Source organism: Botryllus schlosseri, chromosome 6 (assembly GCF_051294905.1).
Source record: "Botryllus schlosseri isolate E-star chromosome 6, Bs_hap1, whole genome shotgun sequence".
In the NCBI taxonomy this organism is placed as follows: domain Eukaryota; kingdom Metazoa; phylum Chordata; class Ascidiacea; order Stolidobranchia; family Styelidae; genus Botryllus; species Botryllus schlosseri.
The window spans coordinates 1,862,861-1,879,412 of NC_137241.1; the positions used below are offsets into that span (position 1 = coordinate 1,862,861).

Consider the following 16,552-nt stretch of genomic DNA (forward strand, 5'->3'; position numbering starts at 1 on the left):
AAATGTGGACTGACTCGTGACTCGGAGCAAAATTCACGAGTCAATTTCAAGTCATCAAGTAATCCGTATCGATAAAAATCACTCTATCTTGCATATGGTCGGATTGTTCGCGAAACGCTGGTCAGCTGGTGTAACCTGTGAGAGCGACCAATCATTCAATGATCGTGCGTTTTACTGACCCTCCATTGTTCTCCCACAAATAAATTGACCGCAAAGGAAGCGATCAAAGCTTACAGATTTCGTTGTCGTAAACTAGTATAGTAAAGTTATTTAATAGCAAAATGTCTATTTCTGTTACCTATTCTTATCTTAACCAAATCTCTTGTTTTATTGAAATTGAATTCGAATATAGTTTTTATAGTCCTCAACCATTGGCGCAGGCTCGAATTGTATCACATCAATATGTAAATGGTTAATGTATTTCATCTTATCAATTTGTTTCTCTATTCTCTATTTGGGCTGGTATAATTATAAACTCAGGGTATGCAATTACTTACGTAGTTTAGCCGTTCTACGTATATGTGACCAATACAGCGCCTTCTTGAGTGTATATTTAACTCTATATATTCGTTTATCGGTTCAAAATCAATGACCACTCAATCTGTATTTCAGACAGCTAGCAAAATGCAATGACGTAATCATGCCTTATACTTCGAAGAATCAACTTGACTTGAATTGTGACTTGACTCGTGACTTGACTTGACTTGACTTGACTCGTCTTGACTCGAGTCACCTCCGAAAATCGAGTGACTTGACTTGACTCGAGTCACCTTTGAATATCGATTGACTTGACTTGACTTGACTCGAGTCAAAATGTGCAATGACTCGAAATGACGCGTGACTCGAAGGTAGTGACTTGATCCCAACACTGGTTCGATCCCGGCCGGGGTCATACCAAAGAATCGAAAATTGTTATCCACCGCTATCCCGCGAGGCGCTCAGCAAACGGATAGCATGGAGGAGAAAAATGGGGGCGCAGACTAGGTGACCTCACGGCCGTATCGCAACTCTGTCGTCAAAGCATCTCGATGGTGCAGGCGAAAAAGAATATCATCTCCCTGTCTCTCTCTCACCGGTAGAGTTGACGGAAGGTTGTTTTCGAAGATTTAGGGAAAGTTATAAATGATGATGCATCTTCGGGTCGGCCAATAGTTATAAGTCACTTTCTTGTATGCTGCTATTTCTTGACCTCTCATCAGGATTATCGGTATAGTGTGGAGGAGCGCACGATTCCGAGTTGATACTTCTATATGGAGCGCGTCTTTATCCTCTGCCGTTCGAATCGGTGCTGTGGGCTCTGATTGCAAAGGGCGCTACTATATTGAAATCGAAAAATGAAACCACATTGAATCGCGCCCAGCGCGAAAATAATTTTATGATCAATTAAAATCTCTCAAGAAATCGGTAGTCAATTCGTAAATTCAAATTGCATATTGACGGCTGCCAACACATACTAATTGAATTACGAGTCCACGGCCGCACAAATTCCCTTCTACGGCCGCATGCACTATGCACTGCACATTGTACACCAAGTTGCTACTCCTAGTGTTTTACACTAGATCTAGTGTATTTCTACCTGGCCTGGTGTTATATTGTATTTGTCATCAAAATTCTGCAAATCTAGTGTTTTTACATGCAATAAGACATTTGAATTAAGATGTTGTTTTGATGCTTTATATGACATATACTACAAGGAATGTTAATTAATATCTGTCTACACTTGCTCGTTTAGCACAAGAACAAACCCCATACGTAAATTGCCTTGGTGTCGCTTATTTCTATCACTGGCAGAGTGAAGATCCTAGTCCAGACCTGGGCAAAGTGCGGCCCGCCGGCCAAATGCGGCCTATGAAAGGTTGCTCGGAATTCATAACATAAAACCTGCTTTTTTAATGTTGTCGCGTTGACTATATAGGCTGTATCAACTAAACAGGAAATTCGTTGACTTTAAAACCTGTTCAAGTGTTCAATAATATGCCACGATTACGCTGCCTACGTACCTCGCATGCATAATCCAGACTCAAAATAAAGACAATGTGGCAAAATGAGTAGCAATTGATGGCACAAGAATTAACTCTTTCCATTAACTTTAGTTTACCTTATTTGTTGCCTCGCCATTGTCACAATGCGCATTATACGGTATGTGTTTCAAATAGTTACATGATACATTTCCAAATTCCTAGTTCGTCAAACAAGTCAATCAGTGCTGGCGATTACTATATGACTCATCATATATATCACCCATAAAGGATGAATGGGCATGTCAAAAAAAGAAAGCCGAACGCTGAAATTCAAAGAAGGTTAGAGCACTAAATATTTGTATGCTGGAAATAGGAGTAGACCCGTCCTCTTAGTTTTTGCTGAAATTTTAATTATGGCAAAAACACGAAACACTCGTTCAAGGGAGGGCGAATTTCAGGAAAACTATAAGCTTCGCTCAACATCAAGACTATTTGAGCTGCACACTATGCTCGGAAGGCAGTGATCGAGACAATAAACTGTGTACTATGCCATATAAATTTCAGTGCATTGGTTCTCGAACTGAGGGGCGTTAAAGCATCTGAAAAGGGGCGCGAAGCCGAAATGAAAAGACATTTTTTTCGCGCTCCGCGCGATTTACCCCTAGATTAAGGTGATGTAGTTATGGCTTTGTAGGTTATCCGACGTTGATATTTCAGAATTCTCTCATCCTCAGCCATAACCTGCCATGTCATAAAACCATCCGTTGGGATTGCTAGCATTCTCGTTGCTCTTTTTAATATTTTGTGATATCATGATAGGGGGGGGGGGGGCGAACATTTTCACTATCATAAAGGGAAGCGTGTCTAAAAAAGTTTGAGAACCACTGTTTTAGTGTCTTAATAGAAGAACGTGGATAGGGGTTTATATAGAGGTAAAATGTATCATCTTTAACATTATTGTTTCGAGTCATGACGACAAATAAATAAATTTTTATTTAACCGCCACTTTCTCACTACCTAAGATTAACATATTCACTGAGCAGCATTAATAACCAAGTAATTTAGAAATAAAATTAAAATTTGCTGGAAAATACAACTAAATTTTCTCACTCGGCCCACCAACGTATTTTCTACTTCTCATTTGGCCCGCGGAGGAAAATAATTGCCCAACCATGTCCTAGCCTGATACCGGTTTTTAAGTCCCCAAAACAGGGAGCCGGTGACAGAAGCGAATATGATAACTTGCCCGAATTCCCTTGGGTGCAATTCATGAATGATTGCATATTCAGTGTAGCCCAAGGATATACAATCAGTTAAATATCGCTGGTGTTGTGAAGGACGTAAATGTCTTGGGGTACAATATTTGAATTGGAAAATGGTGTGACGTCATAACTCTCAATTCTAATTTTGCATGGACATTCTTTGCTTGCCTCTAGTGATTTGGCTTCGATGTTTTTAATTGATTAAAATGTTCCTGTGTAGCTTTCTTTGACCCTTTTGACTATGGAAAAGCTGGAAAACCACTCATTGATACGTGAGTGTATGACGCTCCACCGGTTTTTATATCCCTCAATCGGATTGGATGGATCGAATGTAGTGGACATTATTTATATTCGCGAGAATCTGTTTGAATTTAGTGCCAGAAAAAAATTGGATTTGCTACGGGCTACGGTGTCTGATGTGAAAAAGATTGCAAAAACGTGATGGATTTGTTATTTGTTAAGTCTTCTCGTAACGTCATTGATGTTAATTAGGGCAAGTTTTTATTGCACTAAAATCACGAGAAAATTGCTTTTAATTTAAACAAAAGTTGCAGTAAAAAGTTGCATTTATAATTTTGTTGAATTATTAGGGTATGATACACTCGAAATGCTCCGTTGTATAACCGAGTTCCTGCAGACCTGTCAAATTTGTTACCTCGGCATTCAACGGTCTGACGAAACCACCCATATTTACATTTTTCCCCAGGACACAGCAACAAAATTACGCAATGCAGGAATTATTTTCCCCAAAAATTCCAAACAGCATAGCGATAAACCCCTCCCCTAAAACAAGTAGAATAACACACACCAAACCCCTAGGTCTGCAAACTTGACCCAAGGCATTGCCGAAAAACTCACTCTTGGCGACTTTAACAAACTCAGTAGCCTGAAGAAGGGGACCCAGTGAAAATGTAATTCACGAAATGGAATCTATTTCACATTTAAACGACAGAATTAATAAAGCGATCTATTTACATATTATTCCGGCACCGTCGTACCTGGCAGGGGGAGTTGAACTTCTCTCCATTGTGTCATAGATAACAGTGAGATGCAGCCAACCCATTATATAGCTCTTTGGTATGAAAATCGAAGAGAGTAGAACCATACTAGAAATAGTTAATAGTATGTTTTTAAATCACTCCTTCACGTTTTTACGCAATATTCTATAAAAGTTGCAGTAAAAATTGGCTATTAAAAATAGAGAAAAGTTGCAAAAAGTTACACTATTTAATCCCTCCAAACAGCTTAAAACACCATAGTACCTATAGATTCTGAGTATCTACGAAGCTGTCGGAAGCTGTAAAAAAAGTTGCAAAGTTGCAAAAACTTACCCTATAGTGTTAATCAATGCACCCCCTCATATTTTATGATTTATGCTATAGATTTGCCCTAAATTTCAAAACTAGTGTATTTATTGTCGATCTTGTGATTATAGTTGACAAATCGATTCGTGTTTTTTACGAGCCTCGAGTGGCAACACTGGTTGTACAGTAGGCTACTTACCTTAGTACTTACCGCAACCGTTAGTCGATAGTCATGCAATATGCATTCTTTGATGTCGCTCACTTAATACCAATATACGACTCTCATCGTAAGCTGTTAGACTCATGCAGCATTTATAACCACTTTACCCATTGCTATTGAATACTTGCACTGAATTGCCGTGTTACATTCATAATCTGTCAGGCCAAGAACTTGTGTTGGAATGCGACGCCACTTTTAGTAGTTAGGTGGGGTTACCATATTTTGGAATCGGGAAAGGAGGACACGTTTTCAAAATTTTCAAACTTAGCATACCTGAGGAAAATCCTGAAGAAATGGTAAATTTATCCCACAGGAAGAAAAAGGTCAACTTTCCGACTCAATTTCAAAAATACAGTTTTTCTTTCACACTTTACGTTGGTCGACTAAAAAAAGGTTGTCACTTTCGTTCGAACCACGAATTTCCTATTTAGCGTCATTTATGCCCATTTGGCTCGAATCTATCCCTTATCTTAGCTCTAAAAGCTGTAAAGGAGGACGAATTGTCAAAAAGGAGGACATTTAGCCGTCCTCAGAGGACATTTTCAAAAACCTGAAAAACGAGGACAAATCCTCCTATTGGAGGACGTATGGTAACTCTAAGTTAGGTAAGTCTACCGATACCGAACTTGGACTTACTACTACCACAGTTTCACAAGGACTTTGAGATATCGTTGCTAAATTTCGACTAATACAAGCAAGACATTCTGGAATACATTTTTTTGCCGTGAGAACAACTTTCCTTAGCCTACAGCTGCATTGGCGGCTAGCAGAATCTAAAGCGGTCGTTTTCGATCTTTCCCAATGACGGAGTCGCATATGACGCCTACAATAGGTTTTGATGGGGACCGTATATTACTACCATTGGTAACTGACGAATAGTATTATTGGGAATGGGTTTAGTAACGTTCATTCTCGCCGAAACAAAGATGAGTGTCATGCTTCACCTGGAAAATTGACGATTGCTCATTCAGCAGACACCCAGACACGAGTCGCAAAAACAAACTTCAAGAACATCCCTCACTAAGCTTTCCTGTGGCTCTCGTCAAAGCTTGGTTCTCGATCGCCAAAACAACTCATCATGATTCAAAATATTCAACCTGGCACGGACGTAAACTGCCCATTTGGGAAACAAATACAACATGTCATTGCCTTGAACGAGTACGGTGGGTGTTGACAGAAAGCTATATTTATCATGATATATCAATGTTTTCCAAACTTCTTTTGCACAGCCGAGGGCAACGAATAAGGTACCACAACCATCCCCGAACAAAGCATTACATTGACAACTTCTTGGCTCACTTTTATTCACGTGGCATTCCATAAATTTAAAACCGACGAACCCTCCACTTACCACTGTTATAGAGCCTCCAAGAATATTTAAGACGACTCCTGAGTCCGCATCAATTGAACATCCACTTAGTTGCCTACGATTATAAAGAGTTTTACATAGCTCAATTACTGACTTGTCATGCTGTCTTCATTTTGATCGAATTGGCCGCGGCTTTTACACGGAAAGAACTGCAACTTTAGACGTTTCTAATTCAAACTCTGAAAATTTGAGACTACAACGATAGTCAGCAGTAGCAACCTCGTAGAAAGTATTCTGTTTCTAGAAATGGGAGTCGAGAGATTTTAGCTACAGAAATAGAAACACGTGATATACTTTTAAAATGGAGTATTTATTCAAGAAAAGGAAATTCCATAGTGCTCAAGGTGCATATCCAAGATCGCGTTGTAATTCTCAATCACAGTCTAGCCGCACGTACACTGTGCAGCGCGCTCGCGTGTCGGTTATTACGTCCAATACCCATTCATTCACGATTTTGAACTCTTTATGAATCGGCGATAGGGATCAGACTCCATCAAGCGATAAATATAATCTTGCGCCTCCTGAAAGAGATCCAATGTTGGGGACGAGAGGCCTTTCATTACCCTTGCCCGAATTTGCGCTGTGATATTCACCTGAAAATGAACGATTCAGACGTTACCTTGCCACCAATCCATAGTTATATTCGACGGTCAACTAACTAACTACTCGTTTTCTGAGTTCTATTTCTTTTCTAAGGGTGTTGGGTAGGGTTGTTGAAAAAAAAACGTTTTTTTCCAAATCTCACTCGCCTGATGACTAAATCGTCAGGTTGTCCAAGAAAACGATGCATACCAAATTTGACTCAATTCCAACCAGTCAAGGCCGTGCAATCTTGAATTGAAATTTTTAATTTATTAATTAAAATTAAAAAAAAAAAATTCTCAAATTTTTCCGTCAACCCCATGAAATTGTTGAGCTGTCTTCAAAGACGATGCAAAACAAATTTGAGTCAATTCCGACTTGTAGAAGCGGAGTTATTCGCGTTTTTTCGTTGATAATTGTCAGATTATCCTTGATCCGGGGATTATCAACGAAAAACTCAAATAGTTCCGCTTCTACTAGTCGGAATTGACTCAAATTTGTTTTGCATCGTCTTTGAAGACAGCTCAACAATTTCATGGGGTTGACGGAAAAATTTGAGAATTTTTTTTTTTAATTTTTATTAATAAATTAAAAATTTCAATTCAAGATTGCACGGCCTTGACTGGTTGGAATTGAGTCAAATTTGGTGTGCATCGTTTTCTTGGACAACCTGACGATTTAGTCATTAGGCGAGTGAGATTTGGAAAAAAAAGTTTTTTTTGAACAACCCTAGTGTTGGGTCTAGTTGCGTATTTTGAAAGGTGAGTGATCGTAGTTCTATGGTGTAAGCTGCGCATTTTGGAAATGTAGTATAGTATGTATTACCAGTCTGGAGATAACATACACAGGTAAACATACGCGTGTGCAAAAAATCACTAGTTCGAAAATGTGATATTCCCATACTTCGTTATCGCCATCGATTTCCATGTACTTCCGAACGATTGCGTCGGCGGCTTTTCTTCTCTTATTGGGCTTCTTGCCCTTGTAAGACTCGCAGTCGATCCAAAATGCAATGTTTTCTTCGCTATGCTCGATCGCCAGGAAACTACGGAATGTAGCGCATTTTCCTGCGTAATGTAATTGAATGATTCGTAACTACATTTTGTGCACTGAGTTGATTCTATTTAATTTTGATCACTATTCACATCAGCATAAAGTCACAGGCAGTACAATATACTTTTCATGATGTGATTTCGCAACGGCAACATTACAAAACAAATCTATTAGGTTTAACTCATCTCATTAGGAACTCATCGAAACCTCGCGGTCCTAATACTGCTGAAGGTGCCCCAGCAGCAGGCTTGGACAACCATATAAAATTTACAGCATTTCTGAAGTATAATAGAGTTTTTGATTACAGCTACGTAGTGTTTTCCAAATTAGACTAGATCGGACGGGACAATTGTGAATGGACAGGACAGCGCCTTCTTCAAATTCAGGAATAAGAAATAAACTTCCACGGAGGAATCTTCTTATTATCAAGCGTGATGCCTACATAATCGCAAACGAGTCGAATTAATTTCATTCAAAATGCTTTTAGCAGAATTGCAGCGGAAGTTTCCTTCAAAGTTGAAGGCTTAAATTTATGATATGAGTAGCAGACGATTTACTGCCGAGACAGTAGCAAATTCAATACGTTGCTTGTTAGGGCGAGAATGCTGGACCTAATTACCTCTGTATAGCTAACACTTGCGGCTTGCGTCGACACGAAACGCCCCTTAATTAGGGATTTTTGGCCAATAAAGCCGATGTAATGACCTTTCGTAATTGTCGATTGTCACGATTGTCACGGCCGCACACTTCAGTGGTTGTTGTTGTTATTAGACGTATTCATGGTATATACTTAAATGGTTCTTATAACCTTGGCACGGTTCCCGAGAGGTAGATTTTGATTTCCAAATGGGCAGAAATATTTAGTAGGTGCAATGCTATGGGGCTCCAGAAAGGAGGTATAACAATATTCCAATAGATAATTCCCATTGCAAATTTATTTTCGACCTAATTATGAAACCACCAGAATTTTCGTCGCGCTTCGCGTTAAATAAATCATAGGTTAACGATAGTTTTCGACGAATGCAGCGGTCATTATGTATAATTACATAAATGTCGGTTACGCGCTTCATGCGCGCCGCAAATTTAGACCAGTCGGTTGCACACAATTTCATAACAAATATACAGTTTTTTGACATCATGCGTCGAACTAGGTATTGTAATCTTGCACTGCCAGGCGCGTCCTGGAAAATGACCCTTCAACAATTTTGACTGCGAGAGCCTAATACAGACTTTACATAAACGTTACAAAAACCTTATGTTCTAAAGCCGATACACCGAACATCATGGTATTTGGAAGTTACAAAATAACATCGTTAGTATGTTTTTCGATCATCATTCATTTAAGAATGACTCAGTTCAGTTTTGCGAATCAAATCTTGATATACACGTTATATCATATATGGGTTGTTTTATTTGAATTACATGCATGTGGACGAAAAGAACTGGGTGTGGTGCATCCGAACTAAAATTCCTTCTTCTGTGTGTATTTCTAAGGTCCATCTATAGCACATTTCAGTCAATTTTTAGTAATTGTACGAAAATCAACAGTGCGAAATACATCTACCGAAGGGTGTTGTTCAACTTTTTGTCAGCTGGTTCTATCACAAAAGTTGGGCTAAGGAAAATTAGGAGCCGACGGATACATTTGACGCTTACCTTTGTCCTTGAGGATGTTCATTAAGCTTTTGTTGTTAGGCGAGGTACCTTCGTTGTTGTTATCCGCAACGCCATTCGGGTGCGGTACTTTATCCTCCCTTAATTTTCGCGAGCGCATGCGACTGGAATGATAATACAATATTTTAGAAATATTCTGGACATCCTCATGGCATGTGAAGTAAGTATCAATACTTACAAAAGTTTTTTCAATTTGTCGTGTTCTGGCTGTTGGTTGGCATTCGGGAGATCCTTGTTCTCTTTCGGGGATATGAACGGTAATCTGATCGTCGGCCTAATCGATAAATACCGTTTAGGCTTCGTTAAGTCAGCCTCGCTGGCTGACAAATAAGTTGATTTCAAGGTTCCAATGTTGCCCAAGTCCGCGCGGTCTAAATAACAGATCGGGCATGACAAACAGCAATAAATTAGGGCATTTTGTATAATATACTGACACATATGATGTATATTGTATAGTTTAGTTACAATAACAGACCAGGCTACATAAACAGCGATCAATTAGGGTAGTTTGTTGCATATAAAGACACATGTTGTGTAATTACAACTTATAAGCAGAGATATAATAGCCGACATGTCGTTGTTTAATGACAAATTAGTGGAATGAGATGTTCAATTTGTTTACCATCGCATTTGATGTCGAGTAATTGGGCTAGGTAGCCTGATTGATTCGTTTCAGAATGGAGAATTAGCCTGCGAGTCGAGTCTTGGAGTATCACTTATTATGAAGTCACACCAGTATCAATGATGTGGAAAGTTCAAACACGTACATTTTATGCGACCACGAAGAATATAATGCCGGTTCTTCGTCGCCTTGAGGATGATTTGATATATATTTGCGACTATTGCCACTATTTCATTATACTTTGTGACAATGATGTGGGTTGACTACAACTTCACAGATGTGTCATTTCCACTAACGTGCGTAGTTTTGTCCTACATGTTTCGTGTGTTGCCTTTCACAGTGGAAAATGCCATCGAAACAATAATTTTCTTAGTGGCAAGGAGCGTATAATTGTAGCACACGTAAAATTCACCTTTTACTGCGCGGCTTTCATAAATTAATACTATAGATTCATTGTGTGTGTGAGCATAGTGTCCTATAGGACACTATGGTGTGAGTTATCGAAGAGCTAACCGTCATGATCGTCTTTTCCATGCTCCGCATTCCCGAATTCCCTTGTTATGAACGATCTGCGTCCTTTGTTTTTCCGCAAAATCGGAGATGTCGGACTGTCGTCAACTGTTTTTCTGTCGGTCGGCGTCTTGTTATGTATAGTCCTTCTCCTAACAATTTTAGCGGATTTTTGGAGGTCTTTTCTATAGGTAAACGAGGCTGTGCACATTTTGTATTCGTGCGCCGAATCGTTAGAGGCATCGCTACTGTCTGAATGTTTGGTGGCAGGTACAGCTTGCTGAGAGCGTTCGGAAGATAAAGCAACTTGGCGATTCGTTTTGACGGTGTGTTTCGGATGATCAACATTAGCGCTGTCATCGCTTGATCCACAAAACCGTATGTAGTCTTCGTGACCGCCGATGGCACTGAGTCTATTTAGCAGTTCATTCTTTCCGCTAGAATCCGACTTTGACTCCAACTCCAACTTCTGATTGCTTGTTTTCGGGATAGTTCTACTCCTTTTCCGTTGTAGCCCTTGTCTTCGTTGTAATTTTCTTTTGCGCGGTTCCGTCGTGAGCGTAGGCTTGTCTGCGTGCAATTTCCGGGAGTTTATGCGTTGAATCTTCAAGGTTACGTCGCCACTCAGAGCTCTGAAGAGATATCATGTTTTATGTGTCACCAAACAAAAAATTACGTCTTGACTAACAATCAATTAACTTACAGTAAGAGGTTTTGGAAATTGGTGGCGTCGTGATCAGTAACAAGGGTCGAGTTAACAGCTAGGACTGTGTCGCTTTGACGCAGGTCGTAGCTGCCTGGATCTGTTACGCGCAAATCGTACGTTTTCCTACATATATTCAACAAAGACACAAATGAATATACCTGAATTGAATCCTGCGACGGTAGGTGGCGTCCGAACTGAGTATTCGAATGTGACTTGTTGAAGAAGAGAAGAGGGAACCTGTAACTGAAATTAGTTCATTTTGTTACTATCCAAGAGTCTTTAGTCATTTCGTATGAATGTGTATACAGCATGCATAAAATAATAGCATTCTTTTTTGTGATAGATGAATGACCACAGTTACAGCGATAGGGTGGATAACACAATAACTCCAGCGTTTACACCAACGCGTAATAAGGCCAATTAGCTTATTCTAAATAGCCCATAGGTCTAGTCAGCGCCACTGTAACAGTTGAATACAACCCTAAAAAACCATGACGCGATATCCAAATCGAGTTCTCCACTTGCAGGCTGTGCATGACTGTGTAATGTGTACGTACGTGTACCTTCCTCAGTCAGAAGGCAATATATATGATTTCTTAATTCGATAAGATTGGCGCTACATGCTCGAATGGTTTCGGATTTCCAATGTCAGTACAATTCTACGTTCTGTTTTATCGTGTACTGTACACCTTTTCGGCGTAAACACACATTTTTCTTTCACAAAGAGTGCATGTGTCGCCGAAGAACTGAATATATTGACAATTAATTATGGCCCTTCGAAGTTCAAACAATTTTCGAAAGTTTGAGAAAACTAAAAAAAGGCAGATCTGTATCGCAAGAATGTCTCGACTAACCACATCTGATGATGCATTTTGTAAGCTCGGGTTATTATATTTTTATAAAGAAAACAGTGACGGGTCTCGAGATTCGGGAAGTAAATTTGCCGCCTATTTCAATTATTTGTTTGTGGAATTGTGAAGCCCAACTCTAGAACGTTGACAGGAAATATGACACTTCAATGTCATGTTATCGTCATGTGATCCGACATATATGGTCATTAAGTACCTGCGTGACTGACCGCAGGCATTCTTTTTAACCTTAGTCATGCTCCCAGATATCTTCTTATGTAACACTTCCGGAATTTATAACAAACGAACTGAAACAATGAATAGCATCACAAATAAACCGAAACCTGTTTATGCTCTAATATTCGGCGGTGGTGTAAATCACGATCCAGTCCATTGTTCCTCACGCGTTTCTGCATTTGCGAGGATCCCCTGCTGTGATTCGCTGTTGATAGTAGTTTAAAGTTAATGACCCGCTATGCCAAACGGGTCCTAATCTCGTTTGGTAATGAGTTACCGCGACTAATGACGAATTATCGAAGTCGGAAACTACTTATAACAATAGGAAAACAATAAATGCACAAAGAGGATGTCAAGCGTGTACATTAGTACAATGAATCGTTATTGACAGGCAAGTTTTCCATACATTTACTTTTAATTAATGAACGCATAACAGATTGTATTGGGACGTAATACTTTGTAATACATAGGCCCTACTCTTGAATCCGTGAAATTAGTAAGTTCAGTCAAATATTAAGAGATTTGCTTTCGCAGTTAGTACTTGGATAGTTTAGCCTCGACTTAGTTTTACATCAACGCATAAAGTATGCGAACACGTTCCTATACACCCATGAATAGAATAGAACCTCTGACTTAGTTATACACAGAGCTGAGTGCTACCATATTAAAGATTCTCATCAAATAATTGACACGTTGGATCATTGTTGCACACAAATTGTCATCGACTTCCGAGCACATTTGAAAAACCAGGAAATTTTTAGTTTTTCCAAATTAGATTAGAAATATAATTATAGCTGCAAATCTTTTCCGTAATTTGACTGGAATTATAATTTTTCCAAATTAGAGTAGAAATATTGAATTCGCAAAAACTTGGTAATTGACTAAGTTCCGTTCGTATCAAATCATAGTTCAATCTCACAAGTATGAGAATGGCAAATATCTTTACAGCAAGCTTGGCTCGCTTCGCACCATACATTTATCCTGTAGCTTTTTCAGGAAAAGCAGAAATTAGATCAGAATTAAAATTAGAGCATAAAAACATTTCACAAATTAGATTATACTTAGATTACGATTTTGTTCTAATTATTCTAATTCGATCTAATTACTTAGTTCTCCGAATCTGCTTCCAAGACACATGCCACTTGATGGGCTTATTTAAACTTACGTTGATTCATGCACGGACGCTATATGCTACATTTTACAATGTCGCATGCACGAGACGCTCGTTAACGAATAGGAAATCTTTAACAAGCATTTGAAAATAGGTATTATATTCTCACCATAATCGGATTGGCGAGACGGCTTGACAGCCAAGTGTTTTTGATATCCGACCCCTCTGCTTAGCAGATAAAAGTATCCCTGTATCACCTAAGTAAATAGAAAATAATTTGTGCTTAAAAGTTGGAATCATGGCAATAAAGGAAGCAGCGAATTGCATACCGCAGATAAATCCGTTAATTTCCGTATGCCAAAACTCGTGCAACCCAAGAAATTAGCAGGAGTGGCTGAAGATGACCAGACTTCAATCAGAAGTCGTCTGTTGCGAGCAGAAGTCGTTAAATTGCTAAACGATGAATTGAAACTTCATGGTTATCACATATCATGAATGGCAGCTATAAAAACGCTTACAAAGTGACTGTCTCATGCAGGGTGACTTCCTTCGCGGGTGCTTGCACTTTGATGGTGTGAGCCGATATCAAGCGCTTGTGGGAGGCAATGGAGAGCTACCATAAATGCGTCAAAGTCATCGATTCCGTTTAAATGTTCGCAACGTTTAACAAGTCTCACCTTTATAAGTACAGACCCCACCTTCCAATTGTAATTCTTCAGCCCGAGAACGGTGGCCGTCAATTTCCCCTGCGACGCGCACGCCACGATCTTGACTTGAGCTAAGGGAATTGATTGATTAGATTCTGTGCGGTTATTGCTACAATAGGAGCTAATGCATACTTCTCATTCTTGCTATGTCCGCGCGTTACGAATGGTTTTCTACGAGATATTGTAACCTCCTCCGTCGAATGAATTATTACAAAACGCCAGTGTTTTAGGAATAGTTAACTATATATTATACTCCTAAATACATTAGCTGAAAAGTCAGCGAACGACTCCGTTATACCTTCTGGTTTACATTTCTTTCTCGGGCATGTGGAATCATCAATAGCTTACCCTTACACTATACTTTCATATCATTTATCGACTTACGATAAAAGTCCGTAACCGTCGCCGAGCTTTCTATGCAAAACAAAATTATTTCCGACAACCCGTTGTGTAATAAATACCTCGCTGCCGCCTAATGAGAGTTGCTGTTCAAGACCAATATATTGGCGGCGCAGTTCAATTCTCACTCGTTATGTACACATTTGCAGTTCACACGTGGAAAAACTAATCATGCGATTCGAAATCGACTATGAGAAACTAGCGCTTTACTACCACAGTTGTTATCAGACAATAAAACGTAGTGAGATTCTCGAAACGGAAGAATCAATCAACAAATGAGACCAAAGCACACTCTCTCTTAACATATTAGGATTATGCACAGTGATTTGAGTAATCGAATCAGAAGCGATTATTAAATGTAATGATTCGAGTCGAATATAGTGAGAGACGGGTTTTACAAGCCTTGAAAATATACGCCCTTTCCGACTAAGATTTTTATTTTCAAGGCGTACAAGGGTACTTTTTCCGACCATGGAAGCCTTTAAATTTCGCTTGATCGCATCAGAACATCCAATACTCGTAGCACAAAGCTACGTACCTTAGTAGAAATGTCATTTTTTTTGCAGTCGTAATCGACCCAAAGCATTGTCACAAAGTGTAATGAAATATGTATGGTCGATGGAATACCAAATTATCCTTCTGTGGTGTGGAAATGGCATTATATTCCCTGTGGTCGCGCAAAATTTAGGCCAATCATCCATAATCATGGTGATACTCAAATGATGGACTGAACTACAAGCTTGCTACTCTATTCAGAATCGATTATGCATTCATGCCCTCGATTTCGCCCATCGCGAATTATGACTTGACGTGGATTTCGCAAGTATGGGAAAGTAGCGAGCGATTGTTGCCTCACGTATGCGCTTCGAATTACTGGACGTTTCAACGACAATTAATTGACATGACCAGCAGTACGATATAGCATAGTGGCAACGTAATATATCGGTGGCTAATACTCCAGCCGTGTCCCGAGGAGCTGAGCCTGGCGTATTTATAAAGACATATATATATGCTTATAGGTACAAGAAGCAAATCTGAGTATTGACGTCTCATCTGATCGCAATTGATTACCCAACACATTTGATACTCTGTTATTATATTACTACTATCTGATTTTATAGACTACTGCAAGTCGTTTCGACACCTTCTTGTCTTTTCATTGTATCGCAATCCTGTTATAGTATTGATCTGATGAAATTATTAATATAACCGATACTGATTAGTCGATGAGACTGTCATAACATGAGCTGGTACGATTTACAACGCCGAACTCACTGCTACATTCTTTATATAGCTTTGCGCCGAACTGAGAGCTCGGTAACATTCTGGCGTAACCACAAAGCAATGATAGCTGCGAAACCTACATTTCCCAAAGGACAGGTGGTTTCATTAGGCGTTCGGTGGTCGTGCTTGACCTCGCTGTTGGCGTGTCGAAAAATAATTGACTTGGCTTCAATCCTGCCTGACTAACAGTCAAAGCCCTAATGAAATCGCGTCGGCGGCATGCTTAGCTTAAGACAATGTCTCGCAGAAATAGTGAAGATATTGAAGTATTAAGATATTTAACCAGAGGTTACTAAATCTTTACATAAATAGCACAGCGGAAAGCTTATAACTGCGCTGCGATCTTAAGTCGGTAAATGCCTGAAGGTGGCCGACAGCCTCGTCAAATTAGCACCTTCGAGGAAACAACTGTGAAAATGCGAAAATTACGGGTATGACTAAAGTTTAAATACAGCGTTTCCGCTTAAACCTGGAAAGTTTTTCCGATTTTGGTCCGCGCCGTCGTCATTTCTGCGGGTCGTCCGTGCCGCGTGTTTCTGTGTTTGGCAAATGATGACAATTTCGGGTAATTAATCGAAACATTGGTTACTGAAATGTTCTGATTGCTCCCGCGAATGTTTAATGGGTGCAGGTGGCGAAAGATTTCGTTGCTGAATTTAGGATCGACGCAGCGTAGCCTAAACCGCATGTATATTATTCGAAA

General features: G+C 39.5%; 1 protein-coding gene and 1 long non-coding RNA gene across 2 annotated transcripts in view; both read right to left on the minus strand.

Annotated features, from left to right (window-relative positions):
- Positions 1–16,552, minus strand: part of LOC145440140 (uncharacterized) — a 122,383-nt gene that overhangs the window by 69,506 nt on the left and 36,325 nt on the right. The gene's annotated exons all lie outside the window — the stretch shown is intronic.
- On the minus strand, positions 6,396–15,473 carry LOC145441011 (uncharacterized). Its single transcript, XM_080318796.1, has 13 exons — positions 14,299–15,473; positions 14,137–14,237; positions 13,978–14,072; positions 13,789–13,912; positions 13,629–13,716; positions 12,456–12,553; positions 11,422–11,506; positions 11,261–11,360; positions 10,561–11,189; positions 9,604–9,796; positions 9,408–9,529; positions 7,602–7,765; positions 6,396–6,709 (listed from the first exon to the last, which is right to left on the minus strand). The coding sequence occupies exons 1-13, from the start codon at positions 14,303–14,305 to the stop codon at positions 6,563–6,565; spliced, it is 1,953 nt and encodes a 650-aa protein (XP_080174922.1). The 5' UTR covers positions 14,306–15,473; the 3' UTR covers positions 6,396–6,562.